Genomic DNA, 22599 nt, shown 5'->3' on the forward strand with positions numbered 1-22599 from the left:
CACCACCCTAACATATGAAAACTCCTTTTAAAGTTATTGCACACCTGAAATGATCCATGATCTGACAAAAAAGGGTAATGCACAGTCCTGCTCAGTCATGCATGCTATAACATTTTCAGCGCTATTATACGGCAGTTGCCTACGGAGGAGAAAAGGCCTGTCAGCTAAAGCAATTGTTTTTCAGTCCTTGAACAATCATGCAAGAACCGTATTTGACGAACATGGAATGGCCACAGAACTTTTGCAAAGATATGCTTCCATTGGCTACACCAGACAAGCAAGTTTTTTCCCCCTTTACTGTCTATGCATGCGAGCAGCGTGTATGCGCTCCGCTTCCGTTGTTGTTTAAAGATTGAATGGGAAACGGATTTGGAGCCAAAGGCTAAAATTTAACGCAGCTACAATTTGTAAGGTATCACCAATATCAATTTAATGTTACAGATGTATGGCTACATACATTCTTAAAATGATTCTGGTCTAGACTTAAATATCTATTGAAAACTTCACAATGGAGCGTGTTTTTAGAGCGTGATCTGCAGGCGACCTGTTGGCTATTTTTAGAAAGTGCGCTGGGGGCGCCTCATAGCCGTCCCGCGGGCTACCTGGTGCCCGCGGGCACCGTGTTGGAGACCACTGCGCTAGAGTGTTGGGCATAGATAAAAATAAAATCTGCACTTTTTAGCCAGGCGTTCTATGGGCTGCCATAGACTCCAATAGCGGATGTGTAATAATAATAAATATAAACGCAAGCGGTGATTTACGGGGTCCGAGCAAAACAAACATGAGGTAGCATAGCTTTTTAGTTTTACATATGTTTCGAGTGTTTGGGCCCAATTATTAAAAAAAAACGTGATTGGATTTCGGTTATCGGATTTCAGTTACCGGATTTCGGCTATCGGATTGGATCAAATCTTGAAAATGGCTTGTTCAAAGGGAAACAAGGATCCTGAAATTGGATTAGATCACATAATCTATTCTTGGTTTTGATCTGGATAAAACCTTCACTTTGTGTTGTTCAAAACTTTTGAGTTGGATTGGAATAAATTTGATGCATAAAATTAGGATTACCCTGTGCTGTAACGTTATAGTGTGCTAACCAGGGTGTGATTTGTGTAAAAACCAGAGGGGGGGATGATTTTGAATGATTTTTGAATGATTTCTAAGTTTGTAACCCCCTCCCCCCCCAAAAAAAAAAATGAACGAACGATTCATAGCCTAGTAATGCCATGGCTAATAATAGCCTATATTAATTTTGCCATCTTTGTAACATTTTAGTTTTAGTTTACCGTGGTGTATGACTTTAAACAGCGAGTGTGTTTGGTATGATGATCAGCTCCTCTAATGCAGGGTAGGACTACGTTTTGACAAGCATACAAATTCACCTTGTTCTTGCCCCATCTGAAATTACTCCTCTACTTTTGCTGCCTCCATCCTTTCTGTATTTGTTGTGCAAAAAAAAAGTTAGTGAATTGGCTAACAGTGTTAGTTGCGTAGGCTACGTGCATTCTCTCTCCTGCTGATTTGCGTTCAGTAGCCAAGTGCGTAATATTGCAAAAGTTGAAAAAATAAATGTGTTTATTGTAGCCTACAGAAAATAAATAGCCTACTATCATACTGTCAGTTAATTGGCTACAGTGGAGTGAAGAGTTTGGAGAGTAAAGTTATAGGGCAACTTGAAGTTTTATGAAAATAATTTATGAACCAGAACATAAAGACCATGAAGCTTCTATTTCTTGCAGCTATTAAAACACCCGCTAGATAGTTTAAATACCCACCAACATTCATTTTTGCAGTACAGATTATTTCTGAAAGTTATTTGTCTACTAGGCCTAGCCTAGGCTACTGGCTGATTTATCAAACGAGTGCTTTCTCGTTCGTCCTCTGCAAACTACAGGTGTTTCGATAGAGAGCCATTGAATAAGCGATGTAACACTTTCTGTAACACTTTTTGTGACATTCAGCAAATATCTCCTCATTTAATGTAAGTTCCTTCGGACAATAGGCCTATACGTTCTACTCTACGTGCAGTTGTCCTCCATCTCAGTTGCATCAGTTTTCTAATTTTGAAGGTTCTAAAATATGACTATATGCTTCACTGAATCCTTCTCGTATTCTTTCATTTGTCCAGCTAACTTTTCCATTGAAACTAGCCATTTATGATGGATTACACACTCGACATTCTGAAATGTCCTGCACGATCAAGGCCAACTTAAGTTATCACGCAGCCACTGTGTCAGCACAGCAGCATGAGTGCTGACGGTGCGTTTCTGATGTCAGATTATTATGTAGGCTAGCCTAGTAGACTGTTGCAGCGCTTTACTTATATGAAGTAGCATTAATCAATATGAAGGGCAGAGGGGGATAAATGTTGTCCCCACCGGGGATACAAATAATTTAACAGAGGTAGGGATAGGAAAACCAGATGGGGGGAAAATCCTCACCATCCCCCCCTACAAATCGCACCCTGGTGCTAACCTCCACAACCTAATAGTATTCTAACAATACCCTATTCTAGTGTGCTAACCTCCACAACCCAACAGTATTCTAACAGTAGTATTCTAGTGCGCTAATCTCCACAACTCAATAGTATTCTAACAATACTCTATTCTACAGGACTATGCATTTGTCATGGATAAGACGAAGGGTCTGATAATGGAAGGCAGTGTTTCCCACAGAATGGAATTGTATTTGTGGTCAAGTCAAGTCAAGTCAGTTTTATTTGTATAGCGCATTTAACGTGCACAGAGTGCAACCCAAAGCGCTCCACATATAGGCTAAGACATTGCCATTGACACATAGACTAACAAAGACAATAGTGGACGGAGCGGCGTAGTCGCCAGCGTACCCGTGACACCAAGACATAGAACTACATTTAAGAAATAACAAACGCAAAAGATGCCGGACCGTTTGTTGGTCCGTAATGCAGAGTTCTTCAACGTTAACGTTAACGTTAGTCTGCTCAATCCAGACTCCAGGCAGTTGGCATGGCAGCTCACTGGTCAGAAACAGCTCGGCGGCCTCAGCAGATCTTTCTCAGAGTAGCTCCAGCTGCTGTCCCGAGAAATCCCCTCGACCAGACAGTGAAGTGCAGCACCGGCTCACAGATGGATGGGAAGGATGTAGAGGCCCAGGGCAAAAGCTAGCCATAGCAGGCTCCCAATGGACAGATGTTAACAACATCAGCCGACTTGAAAGCAGTAAAAAGGACTAAGAGAATAACACGAAAACTATCAAAAATAACATAAACTAGATGTACCGCATAGCGGTACAAAATATGACCGCCGCTCAGTCCTGTACATCCGTTCCGCGAAAATAAATCACACTTCAATTTGTCTCCATATTTTACTCCATCCCCCACTCTTGAAACTTTTGTGTATGCTTGTTTGGCATGCCTGAGTGTGTGTGTGCGGCTGCACAGAAAGTAGCCTACTGGTGCTGAAAAGGTGAATAGATTGTAGAATAGCCAAAGAAGATGTAGCATTGTTATAAAACCTTTAAAATCTCTAAACAATCACAAGTAGGGCAGTTCATCACAGTTCATCCATTGCAACTGGATTGATGAAAGCTCACTTACACCTGTAGGCTACATTGTATTTGGGAAAAGCAAAAGGTATCAGCATAATGTTTTTTTTTTTTTATGTATTTATAAACAAAAACATCTCTGTCAGTTCCATGCCGTTTTCAACAGCTATCAAAAACAAAGGTCATTTTTGGATGGATGGATTTTTTGTGAATGTTTCTTCTTCTACATAAGATTTTAGTCATCTTTAGTTCATGTAATACTTTATTGTCAATGCACAAATTAAGTAACAGTAGTCTGAAACGTTATTGTTAATGCACAAATTAAGTAACAGTAGCCTAGTCTGAAACGAAATGCTGTTTTACATCTAACCAGTGGTGCAAATAACTGACATGTCCAAATGGGCCTTGATGAAATGCGTCGCTAGACTGTTCATACACATTTTAACGGGCCAAAGTTGAAGAGCTTTTGTCCGTTATTGTTAGTGCAAATATAGGCTGATTCATGTTCCCTTGCATTGTTTAACTGAGGCCCATGGCTAGTCTGGCTTTCATCAGACCAAGCTCAATCTTTTAAGAAATCAAAAAATAAATAGCGGGCAGATCAGGCTGGGTTCACCCAGCCTAGTCCATAGGCACCCGATATTGTTTAATTTTCCGATTGAGATATACACGCTCTGGCTATTCTAAATGCAAAAATGCATCAGGGAGTTATGACAAAACGGTAACTAACAAACTAGATCCTAATAGAAAGCTGTTAGCTTCCCTAAGCTACAGGTAGGATTATAAGGTAGGCCTATTTACAACATAAATTGTCAATAGGCTATGCTGGCGACACAAATAAAATCTCCTTTGGAAACCAATGGCTTACGCCTTACAGTATCAAGCGGACTTAAACTGTCATATCGTGGCGAAAAGTTGTAATAACATTCACGCAGCTCCATGAGTCAAGGAAAGCGCGAATGAAGTAGCCACTTCTAAATGGGAGGGGATTTTATACCACTACACAGTAGCTTAAGGTGTTTTGCTAAAGCAGCCATAATGAAATGAAGGTGTCATTGTTTGGATACTTCACACACACGTGCTTTTTAATTTCACAGACTACAACTACCAAGCTGTAATCAAAGCACATCGATTCCCCTCTCACACCCTGCACGCACTTAAAACAAAATAAACAGGCGTCTCAGTCTCACGCATGTATAGGCAAAACTGTATCAGACCGGTGTAACGTTGGTAAATCTTCCATTGCACAGAATGATTTTGTAGCACGTGCAATAAATGACAGTCGAAAGATACAAACAGTGCTGCTATACATTTGCTTGGTATAACAGCATTTATAGTTTTCTACAAATGCAATAAATCAAATGCCCCCATCACTCAACCAACGCTAAGGTAACATTACCTAGGTCCTTATTGATATTACAAGATTAACGTACCTGCAGTAAAAACCAAGCATGTTCGATAAACATCCTCAGATTTATTTCGGCTTCAAGAAGAAATGGGAATTACACTTCATGTGAACATCGTCCTATCCTTATTAGATGTTCGCTGCGGTAAATTACAGTCCTTGTATGAAGCGTCCATTGTTTTTTCCAACCCACTTTTAACTTCCAACAAAATTACGTCTCACTGCAACGATGCGCCATCTAGTGGACAAACGACTACTTCTCGCCAATACTGAAAATGCAGCCATGATGATGATGAATATTTATTTTGGCTTTCTTTTAATCCTACTGATTTTCATTTTTTACGGGGGGGGCAAATCACAAATGAGTGATTATGAGCCAGGTTGATGTGGGCCCTTGAGACCAACATACCATAAAAGATTCACAGAGAACTGTGTCTGCCCTACCCTCCTTTCGGGGGTCCAGTCCAGCGGGGGGGCTGCAGATGAAAACGAAAAATGACGGTTCCATGCTACCCATGTGGGGGTACATGCCCACCAAGTTTTGTGTACCCCGGTCTTTCAGTGTCCCGGGAATCCTTGTTGGTGTACGTCACTAAATGTACACATAAATTATTTTATTGTAAGGCCCCCCATGAACGAAAGTACACAAAACTTGGCATGCATTCAGAGGGTGTCATAATGATCCTACACTTTTAATTTCGTGCAGTTTTGACCTTGTCAGCCAGAGATATTGAGATGAAAACACCTAATTTTTTGCTTTTTAATTTTTAACTAGGTGGCGCTATACATGAAATAAGTGGTAATGGGATGGGTTGACATGCCCCCTTAAGACCAACATACAAAAAAAAGGTGGACCTCCTAGGCCCTACGGTTCTCGAGATATTCACAGAAAACTGTCTCCGGCCACCTACAGGCCAGTTGGTGTATAGTAACATAAATTAAATTTTTTTAACATAAATTAAAACATTAGAAAAAAAAAAAAAAAATCTGACTAAACCTATATGACCGCCGCTTCGCTGCGCGGCGGTCATAATAAGGGGACTGCACAAATTGAGGTATATCTTGGGTCAAGCCTCTTGCAGACAACAGAGAGAATGGAGTGCCAGTAGAGATGTGTTTTTATTCAGTATGCAATACAATGAAACACACTTGAGATTGTCATTTCATAGTGCAAAGGTGTAACATAATGGTTATGGTATTAGCACAGCATATAGAGTGTATGTATTTTTGCACTGTGATAAAAATATGACAATTTTACAGTAACTATGTTGGTATAAAATAATGTAAATAGGTGGAAATTATAGGAGCAAATTAAGAGAAAAGGTCATGAAAAGGTCAAGAAAATTAACATTAAACGGAACATAGTCTAGGCCTCATAGGGTTAACACAACTGGGTCTTTGGCAGGGCTCTGATGTTGTTCTGTTGCTTCCATTCACTGCAGAACAAACAAAGAAATATGTGATTAAAACAATTTTAAATCAAATGTAGTTTTTCACAGTAGTTCTCTTTCATTTCATTCCACATTAGCTGCGCTACAAGCCTCTAGAGATGTTGCATCTCGAGGTTGCTTGGCAACCATTTTGATAGAAGACATATATTTCTTGGCGGATAAATCGTTACATTTCTCGTTGCTGTGCTTTTATGTTATGGAATCTTGTCAGGTAGAAAAGCAATAAGCCACTCCAGTCCACAGTTTCCACTGATTTCAGAACAGCTAAGGGGAGTTGTTAGGCCCGACGCACAGTGGAATGAAACTTAGACGCATAGTAAACCTAAGATAGGCCACTTGAGATGCATAGCAAGCTACAATAATGGCACATGGAATTGAGCTACTCAACTCTAACTACATTATGTATGACACAAATGCAAACAAAAATGTAGCACTTACTGTTCGGCAAAAATAAATCCAAACTGGCATTTAACTTGGAACCAGGAAAATTGGATTTCTGCAGTTCTGTCTCTATTTTCTCACAGATTTTCTTCTTCACCTCAATCTTCTCACTCCTGGCTTTACTCCAAAACATTTGTTCTGTAAATAAACAGATTAGAGACATGAAATGAACAGCTGGAACTAACCTACTGGGACTAAGCTCAGGGGTCAAGAAGCACCCAACTTAAACAAAAAGCACTGCAAAGGGTGGTGAAAACTGCCCAACGCATCACCGGTTCCTCACTCCTTGCTTGCTTGTATAAGACGCGTAGCATCATCAAAGACTGTTCTTACCCCACTCACCTCTGGGAGGCGTTAGAGGTCTCTCCCCACTCCCCCCACAACCAACCAAGTAGGCCTACTGTACTTGTACTCTGCACAATAACAATACATTTGAATCTAATGTTGCCACAAAACCCTTTTCAATGCTCTTCTTAGGTCAAGTGTCACATGATGGGTCTACAGTCAGCAGTTTTATAATCTGTACACTAATAGTGATGGCAGACAGCTTTACCTGTAATAGAAATAACTGAATTGCAATTTCAATGTCTGTGCATTTTTTTTATTTAGCATGTCATTCATGGTATGGTTTTGTCCCCTGCAGTTTAACTAGTGGCACATCATTAAGCCTGAACACAATGCACTTGTCTGTGACCTTTCATATGATTGTGATATTGGACACTTACTGGAGATGGAGGACACTTACCTGCAGGTTTGGGTTGGAGGCTCATGTCAGATGTGTTAAGTCCAGATGTTTTTCTCAGATCCATCAGCAGTCCAGACAGGTAATCTATGAACTCTTTGTAATTCTCTGCTTCTCGTGTCATCATTCACACGGCTTGTTTTGTAACGTCAAAGCAGTGCCGAAGCATTGGTTTGTACTGACATAAAACTGTAATGAACCACATTTTAATGAAATCCAAACATTTTAAGCCCAACACTTGGCAGTAAATCACAGTAATGTTTTGTTCTAATCCATTTTTTGCCTGATGAGATAGACAACTCACCCAACTCTGGTGTCTACATGATGATTCTGCGCGTGGACTCTCTCGTAGGCTATGCCAGGGTTTGTGTTCAGCCTCCAGGCTCAGCGGTAGTGGTTGGCCACACTCCTCCAGATGAATGAAAATTCAAATCCCCTTCTTGTCTGTTGCAAGTACACATACTGTTACTACAACTCATATAACCTACTTACTTCAAAATGCATTGCGAGAGATTGTCCTGTAATTGTGTCCTGTTCAATGTATTGAAAAGGCATCTGTGCTTGTGTCCCAGTTGTATTGTGTTGTGTTCAGCAAATTGGTTGAACCTGTTGGGATCTTGAGGAGATACTGAGGAGATATGTTTTTCTTCTGGTTGTAACAATCAGCCATTTAACATTCTTTTTAAACAACTGTGTTACTTTAGCTGTTTAAACTGGGGCTAGATTTTGCTAACAGAGTTGCCCAGTTAGTGGCTCGTCATCACTTTTGTCGTCATGTGTAGTTCGTTTGTACTCCATGTGGCCTTTCATGCCCAACAGTTTTAATGTGAACTTGGGAATTTGCCGTTATTGTCACTTGAAAGCTGCATATCTTTCTTTCACGAGCGTCTTACACTATATTTTAAGCAAATACAGTTGTTTGTTTAGGATTAGTGAGTGTATGTTTTAACCTTTGTTGTGGCATCCGTGTTTGTCACACATTCCGACGGCAAAGCACATGAACACTTGCTGTCGGAAAAACAAAGTAGCCATGTCATTCCGAAGTGCCCTGAATGCACCATTATACCTAGCCTATCCATGCACAATGGAGCGCAGTCAAGCTGAAAGTGAAATAGCCAGATCAGATGAATGCGGTAACCTCTTCAGTTTGTTCATTTTGATTTTTTTTTCTGAACGATATTGATCAAAATGATAACGAGAACAGAATGGCAGGGAATAGGCATAACCTAAATTCGTGCATAGGCCATTAGGTATATCTGCGTTCATCTTCACATTCTTCTTGGTGGAATATCACACGAACCCTTGGCTGAACATATGACAGACCATATATCACAATAAACTGCAGACCTTACCAAATACAGAGATGTAAAGCACTCCGCTGTACTATAAGATGTTCCTGACCAATCCGGTTTTGAAACAGCACATTTTTGGTCTGCAATTCAAATGTAACAGCAACCCAAAATAATGAACTTGCTGTCCTTATCAAAGAATAAAAAGTTGGTCTCGGCATCAGGGTTGTGCACAATTCGAATTGCAATTCTGCTTCCTGTTTGCTACCTCAATTGAAATGCAAGTGAAATTCAAGAATTGAATTGGAATTTAAGAGCCAGTTTCAATTCAATTCTGGAATTTTGCACAAGCCTGCTCGGCATGCACAGATAAACTGTGTTTTGGGTACATGGCACCCACACATATGCAAGAACAAGTTATGTCAGGTCACAAATGCAGAGAAGTATTAGGCACATTCTTCATCCAATGGTTTAGTTGAAGTTAAGTGAATAAAGCAATTCATAGTCTAATGAATAAAATATTTATGTCACTAAGTAGCCTACAGTACATAATTATATTCTTGTAAATTGCTAAGCCATAGAATATCCCACCATCACGATTCGTATATTGCTAGATTCCACATAATCCCACCTAAATATGAAGTCATTTCTACGGGCATGCTTCCTGTGACACTAATGCATAAACACAAATAATTTGTCCATGATAAAAAGGCTGACATAAGAAGCTATGTAAGTATTATTACATTTAAACTTTATGGATGTGACAGTTGGACTCATATCAGTAAACAAAATGCCTTAGACCAGAGACAAAATTAGTATCAGTAAATTAATTTGCACATTGTGGATGTGTATTAGTTTTCACATTGTGGATGTGATGTGTCTGATCCAGTCCTCTACAAACTACATAAAACACATACTTAAGTAGTGAATTTTGATTTCAACAATTGAAGTAACTATGAACAACTAACAGAGAAATGATTGCATCCTCAGTGCCCACTAAGATCCACAGAAATATAAAAATACAAATCAATTCATCAATTTTGGTCAGTGATTCCCGGGTTACTGAAACACCAGGGAACATGAAACTTGGCGGTCACCCCATCTGAACACATCTGTAACAGAAGCATGCTATGTTAACTCCAGCTGCAAAGTCAGCCGTCCTCACCAGCTAACATGATAATCCATTTACTGTACAACAGGGGTCTCAAACACCCGGCCCGCGTCCGGCCCAATTCCGACCCGCGACGTATGTCAAAATAATAATGTAATCCGGCCCTTGAGACTATTTTTAATTGCGACAAACAACGATACTGATTAAAATAGACGATAGATCCAAGTACGGTGACAAATCTCATTTGTACTCTGCTCCACTATGTGCTAGACATCCAGAGCTTCATTCAAACCCAAAATCGCTGCGCAAAGTTTTCAGGAAGTACTTGTATTACACGCGAGAAACACAAAGACGTGCATTTGTAATGACGCGGAAGCGATGCAGGCCATAGTGTTGCATAAATTGAAGCAGAAATTAAGCAGAAATAGGCCTGCACCAAATGTTGAAAAACGTTTACGTGTGATGAAGTCTTAGGTAGGCTATGCTATTCACCTATTCTAAATCTGAAGAAGAATATCCTTTTGGTTGCAGTGGTAATCGTGATGATGGTGTCCGTAATGGACGTGGTACAGACAGCAGGGCAAGTAGAAATAGGGCTCTAAACTACAAAGTCACCCGCAATATGATGCGAACTTCTGATTACCCGCGATAGGAACTGATTTGATCAGAATACTTTATTGTAGGCCTTGTGGTTTAGAAACCATATACATCTTAGGTGTTTTCCTGTTAATTTGTTATGTGGGTAATATGAAAAAAGGAAGGTAAACCTGCTCAAATATGTTCATCCAGTATTTAGAAAGGTGCAATTTGAGGTGCTTGCCATCCAGTGGCAAATTAGATGGGTAAATGTACCCCCTTCATAAACTTTTGTTTTACTCAAAGATTTTTACATTTAGGACTTTATCTCTGACCACTTTCAAGCCATGGCCTTGGAAATTTTGATATAAAAATCCAATGGTGTTGCTTCCTTAACCCTGACGCTTATAGTTTGCCAGGTTTAAAAAAGTTATGAGAGGAAAATATTTTTATTTGGTGTGAAACACACACATACCTGTTTTTATGCTTTTCATTTGTTTTATAATTTGTATTAATATTTATTTTATCATTATTTTATTTATTAGCTAAGATTGCTAGCACAGGTGTCTAAAACTAGATAAAAACACTTGCATTTTCTGTTTGCAGTTGTGTGTGGTATTTGAAAAAAAGAACATTGCATTTTCAGAAATAGCCGGCCCTCCAATCAGATGACGTTGGCAGAATTGGCCCCCAGCTCATTTGAGTTTGAGACCCCTGCTGTACAACAACAGTATGACAATTACGGGAAGATAATTGCTCAGATTTTCGTTATTAGGCCACTTGAAAATAGGCTATGTCAGTCACTGGAGGTATTTTAATATTATGTTTTGTTTTGCTAAGGCCATCCTGTGGTTTTGATCAGCCTAATAATATGGGACCCTGGAGGTAGGTCTGTAGTCATTCATATCACTCGGGGCACCTCCTTTATGTAGAAGGAGTCACTAGGGCTGATTCCCGCTGTTTTGGAATAGAACCAGAGAAGAGTGTTAAATTAAAAATGTGAGTTAAAGGCATGAGGGGGGCTGCGATCTTTAAAAGATGAGTGTATAACTGATCTGTACCCAGTGAGAATTACATACACTTGGAACAATGTATAGAAAACTTCAGATTGGGGCAGCCGTGGCCTACTGGTTAGCGCTTTGGACTTGTAACCGGAGGGTTGCCGGTTTGAACCCCGACCAGTAGGCACGGCAGAAGTGCCCTTGAGCAAGGCACCTAACCCCTCACTGCTCCCCGAGCGCCGCTGTTGTTGCAGGCAGCTCACTGCGCCTGGATTAGTGTGTGCTTCACCTCACTGTGTGTTCACTGTGTGCTGAGTGTGTTTCACTAATTCACCGATTGGGTTAAATGCAGAGACCAAATTTCCGTCACGGGATCAAAAGAGTTTATATACTTATACTTAGATTGGTTCACTGGTCTGAATGAGGAGTGAGGAGAAAGAGTTAATACATGAAAATGGGCTGGCTTTTTTAATGGCTGCATCACAACTCACTTGACTAGATTCCTTTGAAAATAAGACCACAACTGGTTTGGCTGGCTTGCCTGGCTTGCCTGCATAGTTTATGCCAGTCTTTGCTCTTTTTATAAGAAGATGAACTGCAGTTCTAATGAGCGCAGACCCTTCACAGTAAAGAACATGATGTTCAAGCAAGAACAAACTACACTACATAATTTCAGGAAAAGGTTGATTTTCCTGATGTCTGTATGCTACTGTATGAGACCTTGAATTTCCCCTTGAGGATCAATAAAGTATCTATCTATCTATCATTTCGCGGAAAACGTGGATGCTAAGCCTGTATTCTTTAGGAAATTAATCCCACTGATCCCTTTAGTTTTAGCCTTATGTGTATTGATGTTGCCAAGCTTTTTCATTGTTGCACTATCGTGTTGCACTATCTTTTAAAATACATGTTCTATGAGTGAAATATATTGCCGTTCCTCTTAGTTCTTTGGGATTTAAATTTTCTGTTTAAGGTGACAATTCGGCTTATAGATTTCTCCCTCTTTTGAATTGGAGCGAGCATGGAACGATTTCACTGGAGCGGAGTGGCCTGACGCGAATTTGAGCGGAGGAGCACCATCTTGTGGTGAGAAAACCTTGCCCTTCTATGCTTATCACTTGTAGTCACACACACACATACAAACATGCATGAACACACACACACACACAAGCACGCCTCACGTGGTATACCACACTGTATCAGATGGCACACAATCTTTATGAATTTCAGCAAGCTAAAGTGCCTAAAAGAAAAAACTTATTTTCACATGAAGCAGTTGCACACGGTAAGGGCCTTTAATAAATGATATGTTCAAATTTAAGGAACCAAACGAGCAAAACTGAAGGTTAAACTTTCAGCACCAAAGTCATTCTCATCTGAAGTCTGTGGAACATGCGCCTTGATTGTTAGTTCTTATCAGTTATACAACAGGCCTATTCACATACACATCTACTGTAGAGATAGGCTTTTGTTCAAAATGGTCATTAGAGATATTTCACTTCAGCCGTGGCCTACTGGTTAGCGCTTCGGACTTGTAACCGGAGGGTTGCCGCTTCGAACCGCGACCAGTAGGAACGGCTGAAGTGCTCTTGAGCAAGGCACCTAACCCCTCACTGCTCCTCTGAGTGCCACTGTTGTAGCAGGCAGCTCACTGCACCAGGATTAGTGGGTGCTTCACCTCACTGTGTGTTCACTGCGTGCTGAGTGTGTTTCACTAATTCATGGATTGGGATAAATGCAGAGACCAAATTTCCCTCACGGGATCAAAAGAGTATATATACTTATACCTGTGGTATTTCAGTTGTTTTGTGGTTCGAGGAGCAGGGTTCACGGTAAACTCATAAGGTCAGTGCCAAAGACTACACACTGGTAGTGGTGTGCTTTCTCTTTGTGATGCTGGCGATATCCAGCATATAGCAGTGTATCCTTATCTGGCTTCCTCCTTATAATAAGACCTAGATATAGACCTATAATAATTACAATGTTCAAACCTCAATGTTCACATCTACTTTTTTCCCAGGGTCTCAAACCATCTTTATGATTGAGTTGATGTGGCCAAACCCCTCTCAGTTATAGAAAAGGAATATTCATGAGATGGGATGCTGCATTATCCATAATACTTTTTTGGCAAGAGCTAAGGTGGAACTAGAAAGCGTTGAGTGAATGCAGCAAAGTACATGCTGTCAGGTCATGTGAGTGACTGTAATCTTGATGGTGTGGTCAGACCCCAGAGCACCTCATAGCTACTACAGACTGAGATCAGCGTCTCATCAGCTTTCATCGACTGTCTTTCACTCACTCCATAAGAACTTAAAAGTTGTGGTCAAACCAAAGTTCTTTTAGGCAAGTCCCTCCACTCAGTGGCCATCAGGGCTCTCAAGTTTTGAAGTTTGCAAGGAGTGAGACTTTGTTTCTCAGGCGGGAGGGGGCGTGGCATTGGCACGCCCCCTCCCCCCTGATCGAAGTACATGAAAGTCCTACGTCTGCTTGAACTACTCGTGGCGCCACGCCCCCTCCCCCGATCAACAGACCCACCCTCCCCATGTCCCATCGACCCAGCTTCATGAGAGAGCACAAATTCCATTATTTCAAACACACTGTTTTATTTATTCTAGAACCCTATAGTAAATAATAACAAATAATAACATAAATTATAATAATAATTTCACCCAAATGGGCCCTTTGAACAGCAGTGGCTCATTCTTCTCTAAACAAACAGAAAACAACCAAATGAGAAAAAGCACATTTAGCCCCAAAATGGTCTCTTGAATAGTGGTGGTTCTGTCCGTGTGTGTGTGTGTGTGTGTGTGTGTGTGTGTGTGTGTGTGTGTGTGTGTTTATGAGTGATGTTGTGTGTTGTAAGTGTTTGTGGCAGATTTTGATGCCTTGATGACTGATACTGGGGGCTCCCATTTGAAGCACTGTGGTTCAATGTCAGCCATTTTCACAGTCATGAGGCCATCCTTAAAAATATTCTTGTTTGCAGTAACAGCCAAAAAAAAAAAAAAAAAAAAAAAAATGGGTCGGTAGGTACAGTAGGTCAATATTTTTTTTTTCAAGATTCAAAGTAAAAAAAAGTACAATTTTGGTCATGGTGATTACGTAGGTATGAATTTAAACAAATGTGCATATTGTGACGTAACTGACTGGGTCCTAAACCCGTGCCTTCAGGCGCATCACTGCAAACCTCAATCTGATGCAGGTTATGTAGACCAGCCTTTCTCAAACTTCTTTGACCTGAGGCCCAGTCATGGCAGACTTTGGGGTCATAGGGCCCATCTACACGTACCCAACCCCACTCCCTCCAAATCAAATTGTCATTATCATTATCACAATCATTATTATGCCTATATTGTTATACATGCACTTTCACTTAAATGTTTTGTGACATGCACATCAGAGGACTGCTTTACTAATGTAAGATATAATTATTAGTTTCATTGCTTTTGCATGGTTGCATGATGCTTGCATAAGAACAGAAATACTTCTCAAAACAGCAACAATTATATGGGTGCTATTGTTTTGGGATGTTTCCCTCATGCAAGCATCATACATTGGTAAGAAATGGAGAAAAAAATACATGTTTTTTAATTAAGTTTAATTTGAATGCCTGAATGTAAGGATTCAGGAAACACAATACCAAATTTTTTGGCGAGCAGATAGGCGTAAATCACTGATCTGTTGATCTTTAACAGATAGAAAGAAGGCTACAATAGCTTTTGGCCACGTTATAATCAAATTTGACTATACAATACTCAGTGCTATACAGTGTATTATAGTCTATGCTCTGTTTCTATGGAAGTTCCAAAAATCAACGTTGTTCTATTAAGTGTCGTTAAACAATTAAATAGCATTCAACAGGTTGAAGCGGAGCTTTGATACGAACGTTATCGATTAGTTTCAGTTTCTCTCGCGCAGACGCCTGCATTGAATGAACGCGTATACCACCACTTTATTGTATGGCTCCATGTTTAATGACATCGATAGCAGAAATTTCTGTGCGGGCAAGTTAATAATTTCTCGGAGTGAGAAATGGCATGTGTGGCGTGTGACCGTGTGAAGTCATTGAAATGCGTGTGTCTCACGCTCAATGCGTGAGACTTGAGAGGTCTGGTGGCCATATTGTAACACTTTTTCGGCACTTTTTGGGCATATTTTGGCAGAAATACGTGTGTGCAAGGCATCACAACACCAACCTTGGTCCAGCGGCAAGATCACAACACATGATTGGCACAATGTATTCATAACGCACATGATTGGCACAATGTATTCACATGTTGACTTTTTTGCCATGGAAGGGGTGGGATATGTGTAGACAACTACCATATTAGCGTTACAGTGCTGTGTCTCCTCATTAGAAAGTCTGGTCAAACCACACAAGAAGCCCTCCTTTACTCTTACTATGATTTCACTCACAATCAGCACAGCACAGAGAACACAGAACAGAGTTTGGGCTCACTGCAACCCAAAGAATTCATGTGACACTTTAGCCAGCCAGCCTCCATAATACAATAACTCATAGTGCATGTGGAAGCACACAATAATCAGGTGAATTGAAAAATTCTATTCTGCAGGGAGTGTTTGTCTCTCTATGCTTAAAACAACCGAGCAGGCATCTGACCACAGGTGTTGAGCTAAACCCTTTAGCAGGGGGAGAGACAGCACTACTGCTTTGACTGGCAGCACTGAGTTGGTATGAATAAAAAGGAGATGGAATCCAACTTTTGCCAAATCCAAATCCAACTCTTTCATTTGTGTGCTCATCTTAAAGCATACTATAATGGGACCAGACCTCAGGTAAATGCAGTTTCCTTTATGTCTTCCCTTATGTCTCTCCTTTATGAAGAGGAAACCAAAAATGTAATGGAAGTCCAAATATTTGCTCAGTATCTACTGTAATCATTTAAACAGTAACTGCCACTTTAGTGGATTTCGGGAGCAAAGGCAGAGAAACAAAGCTACTGGCCAGAGCTAATGGGTATTAAGACTCATATCTTAGATAGATTTTCTACTTTTATAACTACTGACATTAACTTTTATTTCACTCTTTTATGTGAAGAGGCTAGTCTTTCTAACCCTTCCCTGGAGAAAATCAGCTCTGATAGTGAAGAGAAGCAGATCAACATGTGATATTCTCTGGCCAGATGCCAATCACTTGAGAAATGATGGACATGTGGTTTACTCCTCTCTGTAATATTCGTGAGTCTGATTCATAGGCACTGTGCACCTGTTGAAACTAAAGGTGAAGTTCAATGACATCTATGATAGCACAGTATATCACAGCAACTGATTCCAGCTCCAACTAATAAGATTGTTCTTATCAGTCCAAGTAATGTTCGTTTGTGAAATTAGAAGGGAAAACGAACCTGATAAAGCACATGCTAACTTGATAAAAAAACACATAAACACGCAGTTGAAAAGCTCCATATCTTATCTATAGCCATTATGATACTGATGAGTTGGATCACTCATGCTTATAAAGAACTGCAGTGCACAACACCGCTGTTCTGAAAACAATCAGACCTCCAAAGAACCATGAAGCATTTCATTCTCAGCTTGCTGTGCCTTGCTTTTGCTGAGGGACTGTTGAGGTAAGATTAGAAGGACATGAGGTCCAAGCTTAGCGTGTACAGTATCTGCAAATCTGCTGCCTCATAACTTCTGTAACCAGAGTATGGGTCTGTGAATAAGAAATCATTTTGAATGTTACTTTGAAAGTTGACAGGAAACAGAACCTGTGAATATGTAACAGTAATCAGCTGGTACAATCTGGTGGCTGTAATTTGCAGCCAGCTGGATTCCAAAAGCTGTGTCGTAAATCTCCCTTTTGACACCTTAAGAGATGAGCTAGTGAGAGATGCTAGCACCTATGGATTGGGTTTTAGTTTTGGCTTGCTAGCACAGTGCCTCCCAATCCGAGGTGCTGCATGTTCAAGTCTGGGTGGATGCAGGGCTGATCCACGCAATTGGGCAAACACAGTTACATATACAAACAGAGACTGAGAGAGGCAAAAAGAGAAGGGGAGAGCGCTCAAGGGATCTGACTGACAGACCACACAAATCTTGTCCATGCAAACTACTAATAATGAGATAGAAAAGGTGATGCACTGTTTTCTCTTCCAGAGTACCTCTTAGTAGTCGCAAATCTATTTATGAGGAGCTTCGAAACAGAGGAGTACTGGAAGACCTGCTTAAGCATCGTCAATTCAGTGCAGACAATGTTTACACTGAAAACCTGATCAACCAGCAGGATGTGAGGACATCTTACACACATCTTAGCTGCACCATTTGATGTTTCTTAAAAAAAAATGCTTTCCTGTACCAACAAGAATGAGATGATCTTTGAAATACTCTTATTTCACTGTTCCTAATACCATTACCAAAGTAATTTCCTTTATGTGCATGTCTTCAAAAAGAGATATCAATCTCTGTAGGTGTACAGCAGGCCTACACAGCACTGCTTTGCAGAAAATACATGCCGACTACTAACACTTGTTTGTTTTTCTCCCTGTCTCTGTCTACAGATGGCTTACTTTGGCCAGATCAGCGTGGGAACCCCAGCCCAGAACTTCTACGTCCACTTTGACACAGGATCCACAACCCTTTGGATCAACTCCATCTATTGCAAGAGTAACGCCTGCAGTACGTTCAAAACTTGACCTGTAAAAGCTTACATGATCAGCTGGCTAGCAGGGCTGATGATTGGGGAAAATATCTCTGCTTGATAGCTTTTGCGACTTGGTAATTGCATTGGTTCATATTGCGATTACTATTGCAGTAATTGTACAGCTTTGTGGGTTATCTTAAAGCTTAGTCATCGTGCCACATTGCTTCAGGAGACACACGAGTGGCCATATCTCTGAGCTGACGTCTCAAACTGATAGGCCTACTGTAAATAAATGAAGCTGTGTGAATGCAATGAATGCTTGGGGCTTGCGAGGCATTTCAGGCACGTTAGTCATCAAACCTCTGGCGTTCGATTAGGAATTCCAACTTGTGCTACACGCTTGGGCCGTTAACGGGGATCACAATGGGAGCCAGGCGCACGGGCTGTAATTACACAGGGTAGGCACACTTATGCTTTTCCCCCTGGCTCTGGTTTTGACACCATATCCTGCTGCATGCTCATGTGTTTCTGCTATTAATCCCGGAGTTGTCTTGCAGCGCACCATCCACTCTTCAACCCCCATAAATCCTCCACCTACTACAGTAACGGACAACAGTTCTCCATCAAGTATGGATCTGGAAGCCTCACAGGGGTCATTGGTTACGACACTATCTCGGTAAGAAAGATCTCTCTATAACCATTACTTGTCTAAAGAGTCATCTAAGGAGTCCGCAAATCAAAAAAATCCTTAATAAACCAAATATAGTAATATACCAATTTTAGTAATAAACCAAACAGGTTTGTGCATGTAAGCATAACAATGAAACTAATCATGTACTGTAAGTCTTAACTTCATTCCCAGATGGGAGAACTCACAGTCACTAATCAGAAGATTGGGCTGAGCATGACAGAGCCAGGCAGCAATTTTGCCCGACCTCTACATGATGGCATCATGGGCCTGGCTTTCATATCTGACCAGCAAACTATTGTGGACACCATGATCCAGGAGGGCCTCATCGAGGAGCCTGTCTTTGCATTCTATCTAAGCGGGTGCAATGCTACTGCTTATTTGTTGCATAATCACTGACGATACAATTACATTGCAGTTGTTGTATGTTATACAGAGGGATATATGGTGCAGCTTGTAAATAATAACCCTGTCACCTTTTTCCAGCGACTCGGAGGGCAGTGAGGCTGTGTTTGGAGGCACCGATCCCGCTCATTATCAGGGAGAGATCCATTGGGTTCCTGTGGCACAGGACAGCCACTGGCAGCTGGTGTTTGATGGGTAAACCCTGACGACCTGTATTAAGCTATGTTACTCTGAGTACAGCTCTCATCTGACACAGCTGATATAAATTGTGTCTGTCTGTGACAAGCTCAGCTCAACTTTCTTTTAACGGAAAATAACGGCTGCATGACTCCATATACAGTACATCACACAAAATATGTTTCACCGATTCTCTTTTAAGGTTTGAGGTGAACCAGGTGTCCACAGGCTGGTGCAACAAAGGCTGCTCTGCCATCGTGGACACTGGCACCTCTCTGTTGATGGCGCCTCCACAGTATGTAGATAAACTTCTTAGCCAGCTGGGTGCCTATCAGGACAACAGTGGTAAGGTGGGATACTCCCTTCCTATGCAAAACACAAACACATATGATATGATATGATTTGATATGATATGATATGATATATTAAAATATATTAAAATGAATAGAGTTTGAGAACCCATGAACCATTTCAAAGGAAAATTTGAGCTTATGATTTAAAATTCCTAAATCAACCCATTGCCCTAATGTCTGAGGCTATAAGTAATGACTTTCAAGCATAGTACGAGGGTGAGCGATGCTCAAGTCAAGTTTCACCACATTTTTGGACAATGCCTGATATATTCCTTAACTATACACATCAACCTGAATGTGGGGCAGCCGTGGCCTACTGGTTAGGGCTTCAGGCTTGGAACCGAAGGGTTGCCGGTTCGATCCCCGACCAGCAGGAAGAATGTGGGTAGGGGAAGTGGTTGAGAACTGCTCTCTCATGCCAACATCCATGGCTGAAGTGCCCTTGAGCAAGGCAGCTAACCCGTCACTGCTCCCCGAGCACCACCAAATTCATTGTGTATACACAAGTATGCTTGCAGTGTCATTGGCCTATAAACCTGATTTAAATAAATAAATCTCAGAGTCCTACACAGCTCCACATGTATTTGATCCACTGGACTTGACAACAATGTACCGGTAACAATCCCATTGCGTAATATGCAATCCCTTTCAGTGACCCATGAGGGTTAAAATCGAACTGACTGAATTGCAAACATGCTTGAGTAACTAGGCCTCTGTTTGCTCCCTTGTTGTAGTATTTGTTTGACTGTAGCGTAGCAAGAAGTGGGCCAACACTCACCTTCATCATGAACGGAGCTCACCTCCACCTACCCCCATCTGCATACGTACTTCAGGTAAGATCTACAAAGAAGCTGCGAAAGACTCAGTGATGTGCAGTTTCTTATAGGGCACATGTGTTGGATATACTGTAGTCTCTCCCTGAGAACAATGAGTGTACTGCACACATTCAACTACTATGACCAATGACATAAACTATTCATTTCTCTTCATTATCTTCATTCATTTTCTTATTTTTTTTTATCAAATGCGTTTTAAAGGAACTGTATGTAAGAAATGTATTTCAATTAATCATAAAATGGCCCTGATATGTCACTAAACATTAAGAAATCATGTTTATTTTAAATACTTATATCACTGACAACAGTAGTCAAGGCCAGGATATTGTCATTTAAAAAGTTAAGTTGCAGCCCTCAACTGATGTTGATGTTGTGTTTTGACCTGATGCGCCACCTCCACCTAGCTACTAATCACGAAGTCAGAAGTGTTTCGGCATCCGGTTGCCAGCTCTGCCAGTCAAGGGGGAGGGAAAGGGGATACACCGCTCTACAGTCATTTGAAAGTGATTGCAGTACCAGTTTTGGCCACAATCTTACATACGGTTCCTTCAATATACCTTTTTATTTAAATGTATTTTACCTTACTTTTGTTTATTTATTTATTTTTTTATTTTATGTATTTTACCTATTGTCCCTCTTTTACTATATTGTATTGGTTCTTTTTTGCTTTTATGCTATCTTCCATTCTTATTTTTATCTCACTTACTTTACTACATTTACTTTATTTATTGTTTTTTAATATTTGCTCTTATTCACTTGACTACTTACTATATTTTAAATGTTGTGATTTGCTTGCTGTGTTCTACTAATGATATAACGCACATTAAACTGTCTTTGTAAGAAATGTGCTACAGTATATGAACAAAATGGCCTTGCCTTGCCTTAAACATGCTATGCCTTGTTGAATGCACAGGATTCAGATGGCCACTGCTCGAGTGGGATCAAGCAATCCAGTGCGAAGTACAGGAATGGCCTTCCCTACTGGATCTTAGGTGACGTGTTCCTCAGGCAGTTCTACTCTGTGTTCGACCAGGGCAACGGCAGAGTGGGCTTCGCCCAGCTAGCGTAGAGTGCATATGCTGGAGAAAAGTGTATCCGCTTCTGTAGGAAACTAGTGAAGACAGCAGAACCTTACAGAGGATATCCCTCTTGTGCTGATTCAATACAGTCTCTTTGCAACTCAACCAGTGTGAGTGTTTCTTGCAAAACATAGCATATCTGTTAGACACACACACACACACACACACTGAAACATTTGTCTAGACCAGTGGTTCTGAAACTTTTTCTGTCATTCCCTACTTTAGAGGTGGGGAATTTTCAAGCCCCACCTGACCCCATCACGCCTGCAAAACGTTAAAATATTATTTTTGCATTTTGGTTCCATATTACATTTCCCACCTAGGTCCGCTGGATCTGATGATGTTTTAATTCATTAATAAAGATAGGCACAAAATACAAATGTCCTCCTGTTCATCGTGCCCCATCTGTCATGTCTCTATTCCCCACTAGTATCTTAGGAGCTCAGGCGTAGGGGTTCGTCTCTGATAACTATGATGGGCCTACTAATGTACATTCTATTCTAGTCTCGAGTTGGTATTGTTAAGATGTGCAAAAAGAGATGAATGAATAAATTATTTACTTTCACTATTGACTTACAAGGGAGGAATTACAATCGAAAATATAGCCTGAAAAAAAATGTTCATTTGACAGCTTGTCAAGTCATATGTTTGAACAGTGATCACTGCATCGGGTAGGAACAAGACTTAGTGCCATGATGCGCCGGGTGTAAGATAGGGTCCATAGAGTGTATGTATTGCACTGATAAAACATTTTACAGTAATCTTGTCAGTATAAAATAACAACAAATGCACTGTGGATTTGTGAGAGATGTGAAATACCCAAAACATCCAACCAGATGTTTGATATAATGATATGGTCAATAATGAGGAATAATAAAATATCAGGTTTCAAAGTTCCCTCTCCCAAGTAACAAGG

The 22599-nt window shown here is 40.6% G+C and overlaps 1 protein-coding gene across 1 annotated transcript; it reads left to right on the forward strand.

Annotated features, from left to right (window-relative positions):
* The first annotated feature begins 17073 nt into the window (after positions 1 to 17073).
* Positions 17074 to 21673, forward strand: LOC121711948 (gastricsin-like). The gene is made up of 9 exons (XM_042095847.1): positions 17074 to 17129; positions 17662 to 17791; positions 18063 to 18180; positions 18703 to 18821; positions 19008 to 19195; positions 19320 to 19433; positions 19618 to 19765; positions 20503 to 20601; positions 21518 to 21673. The coding sequence occupies exons 1-9, from the start codon at positions 17074 to 17076 to the stop codon at positions 21671 to 21673; spliced, it is 1128 nt and encodes a 375-aa protein (XP_041951781.1).
* Positions 21674 to 22599: the final 926 nt, after the last annotated feature.

Source organism: Alosa sapidissima, chromosome 6 (assembly GCF_018492685.1).
Source record: "Alosa sapidissima isolate fAloSap1 chromosome 6, fAloSap1.pri, whole genome shotgun sequence".
NCBI classification, from domain to species: domain Eukaryota; kingdom Metazoa; phylum Chordata; class Actinopteri; order Clupeiformes; family Clupeidae; genus Alosa; species Alosa sapidissima.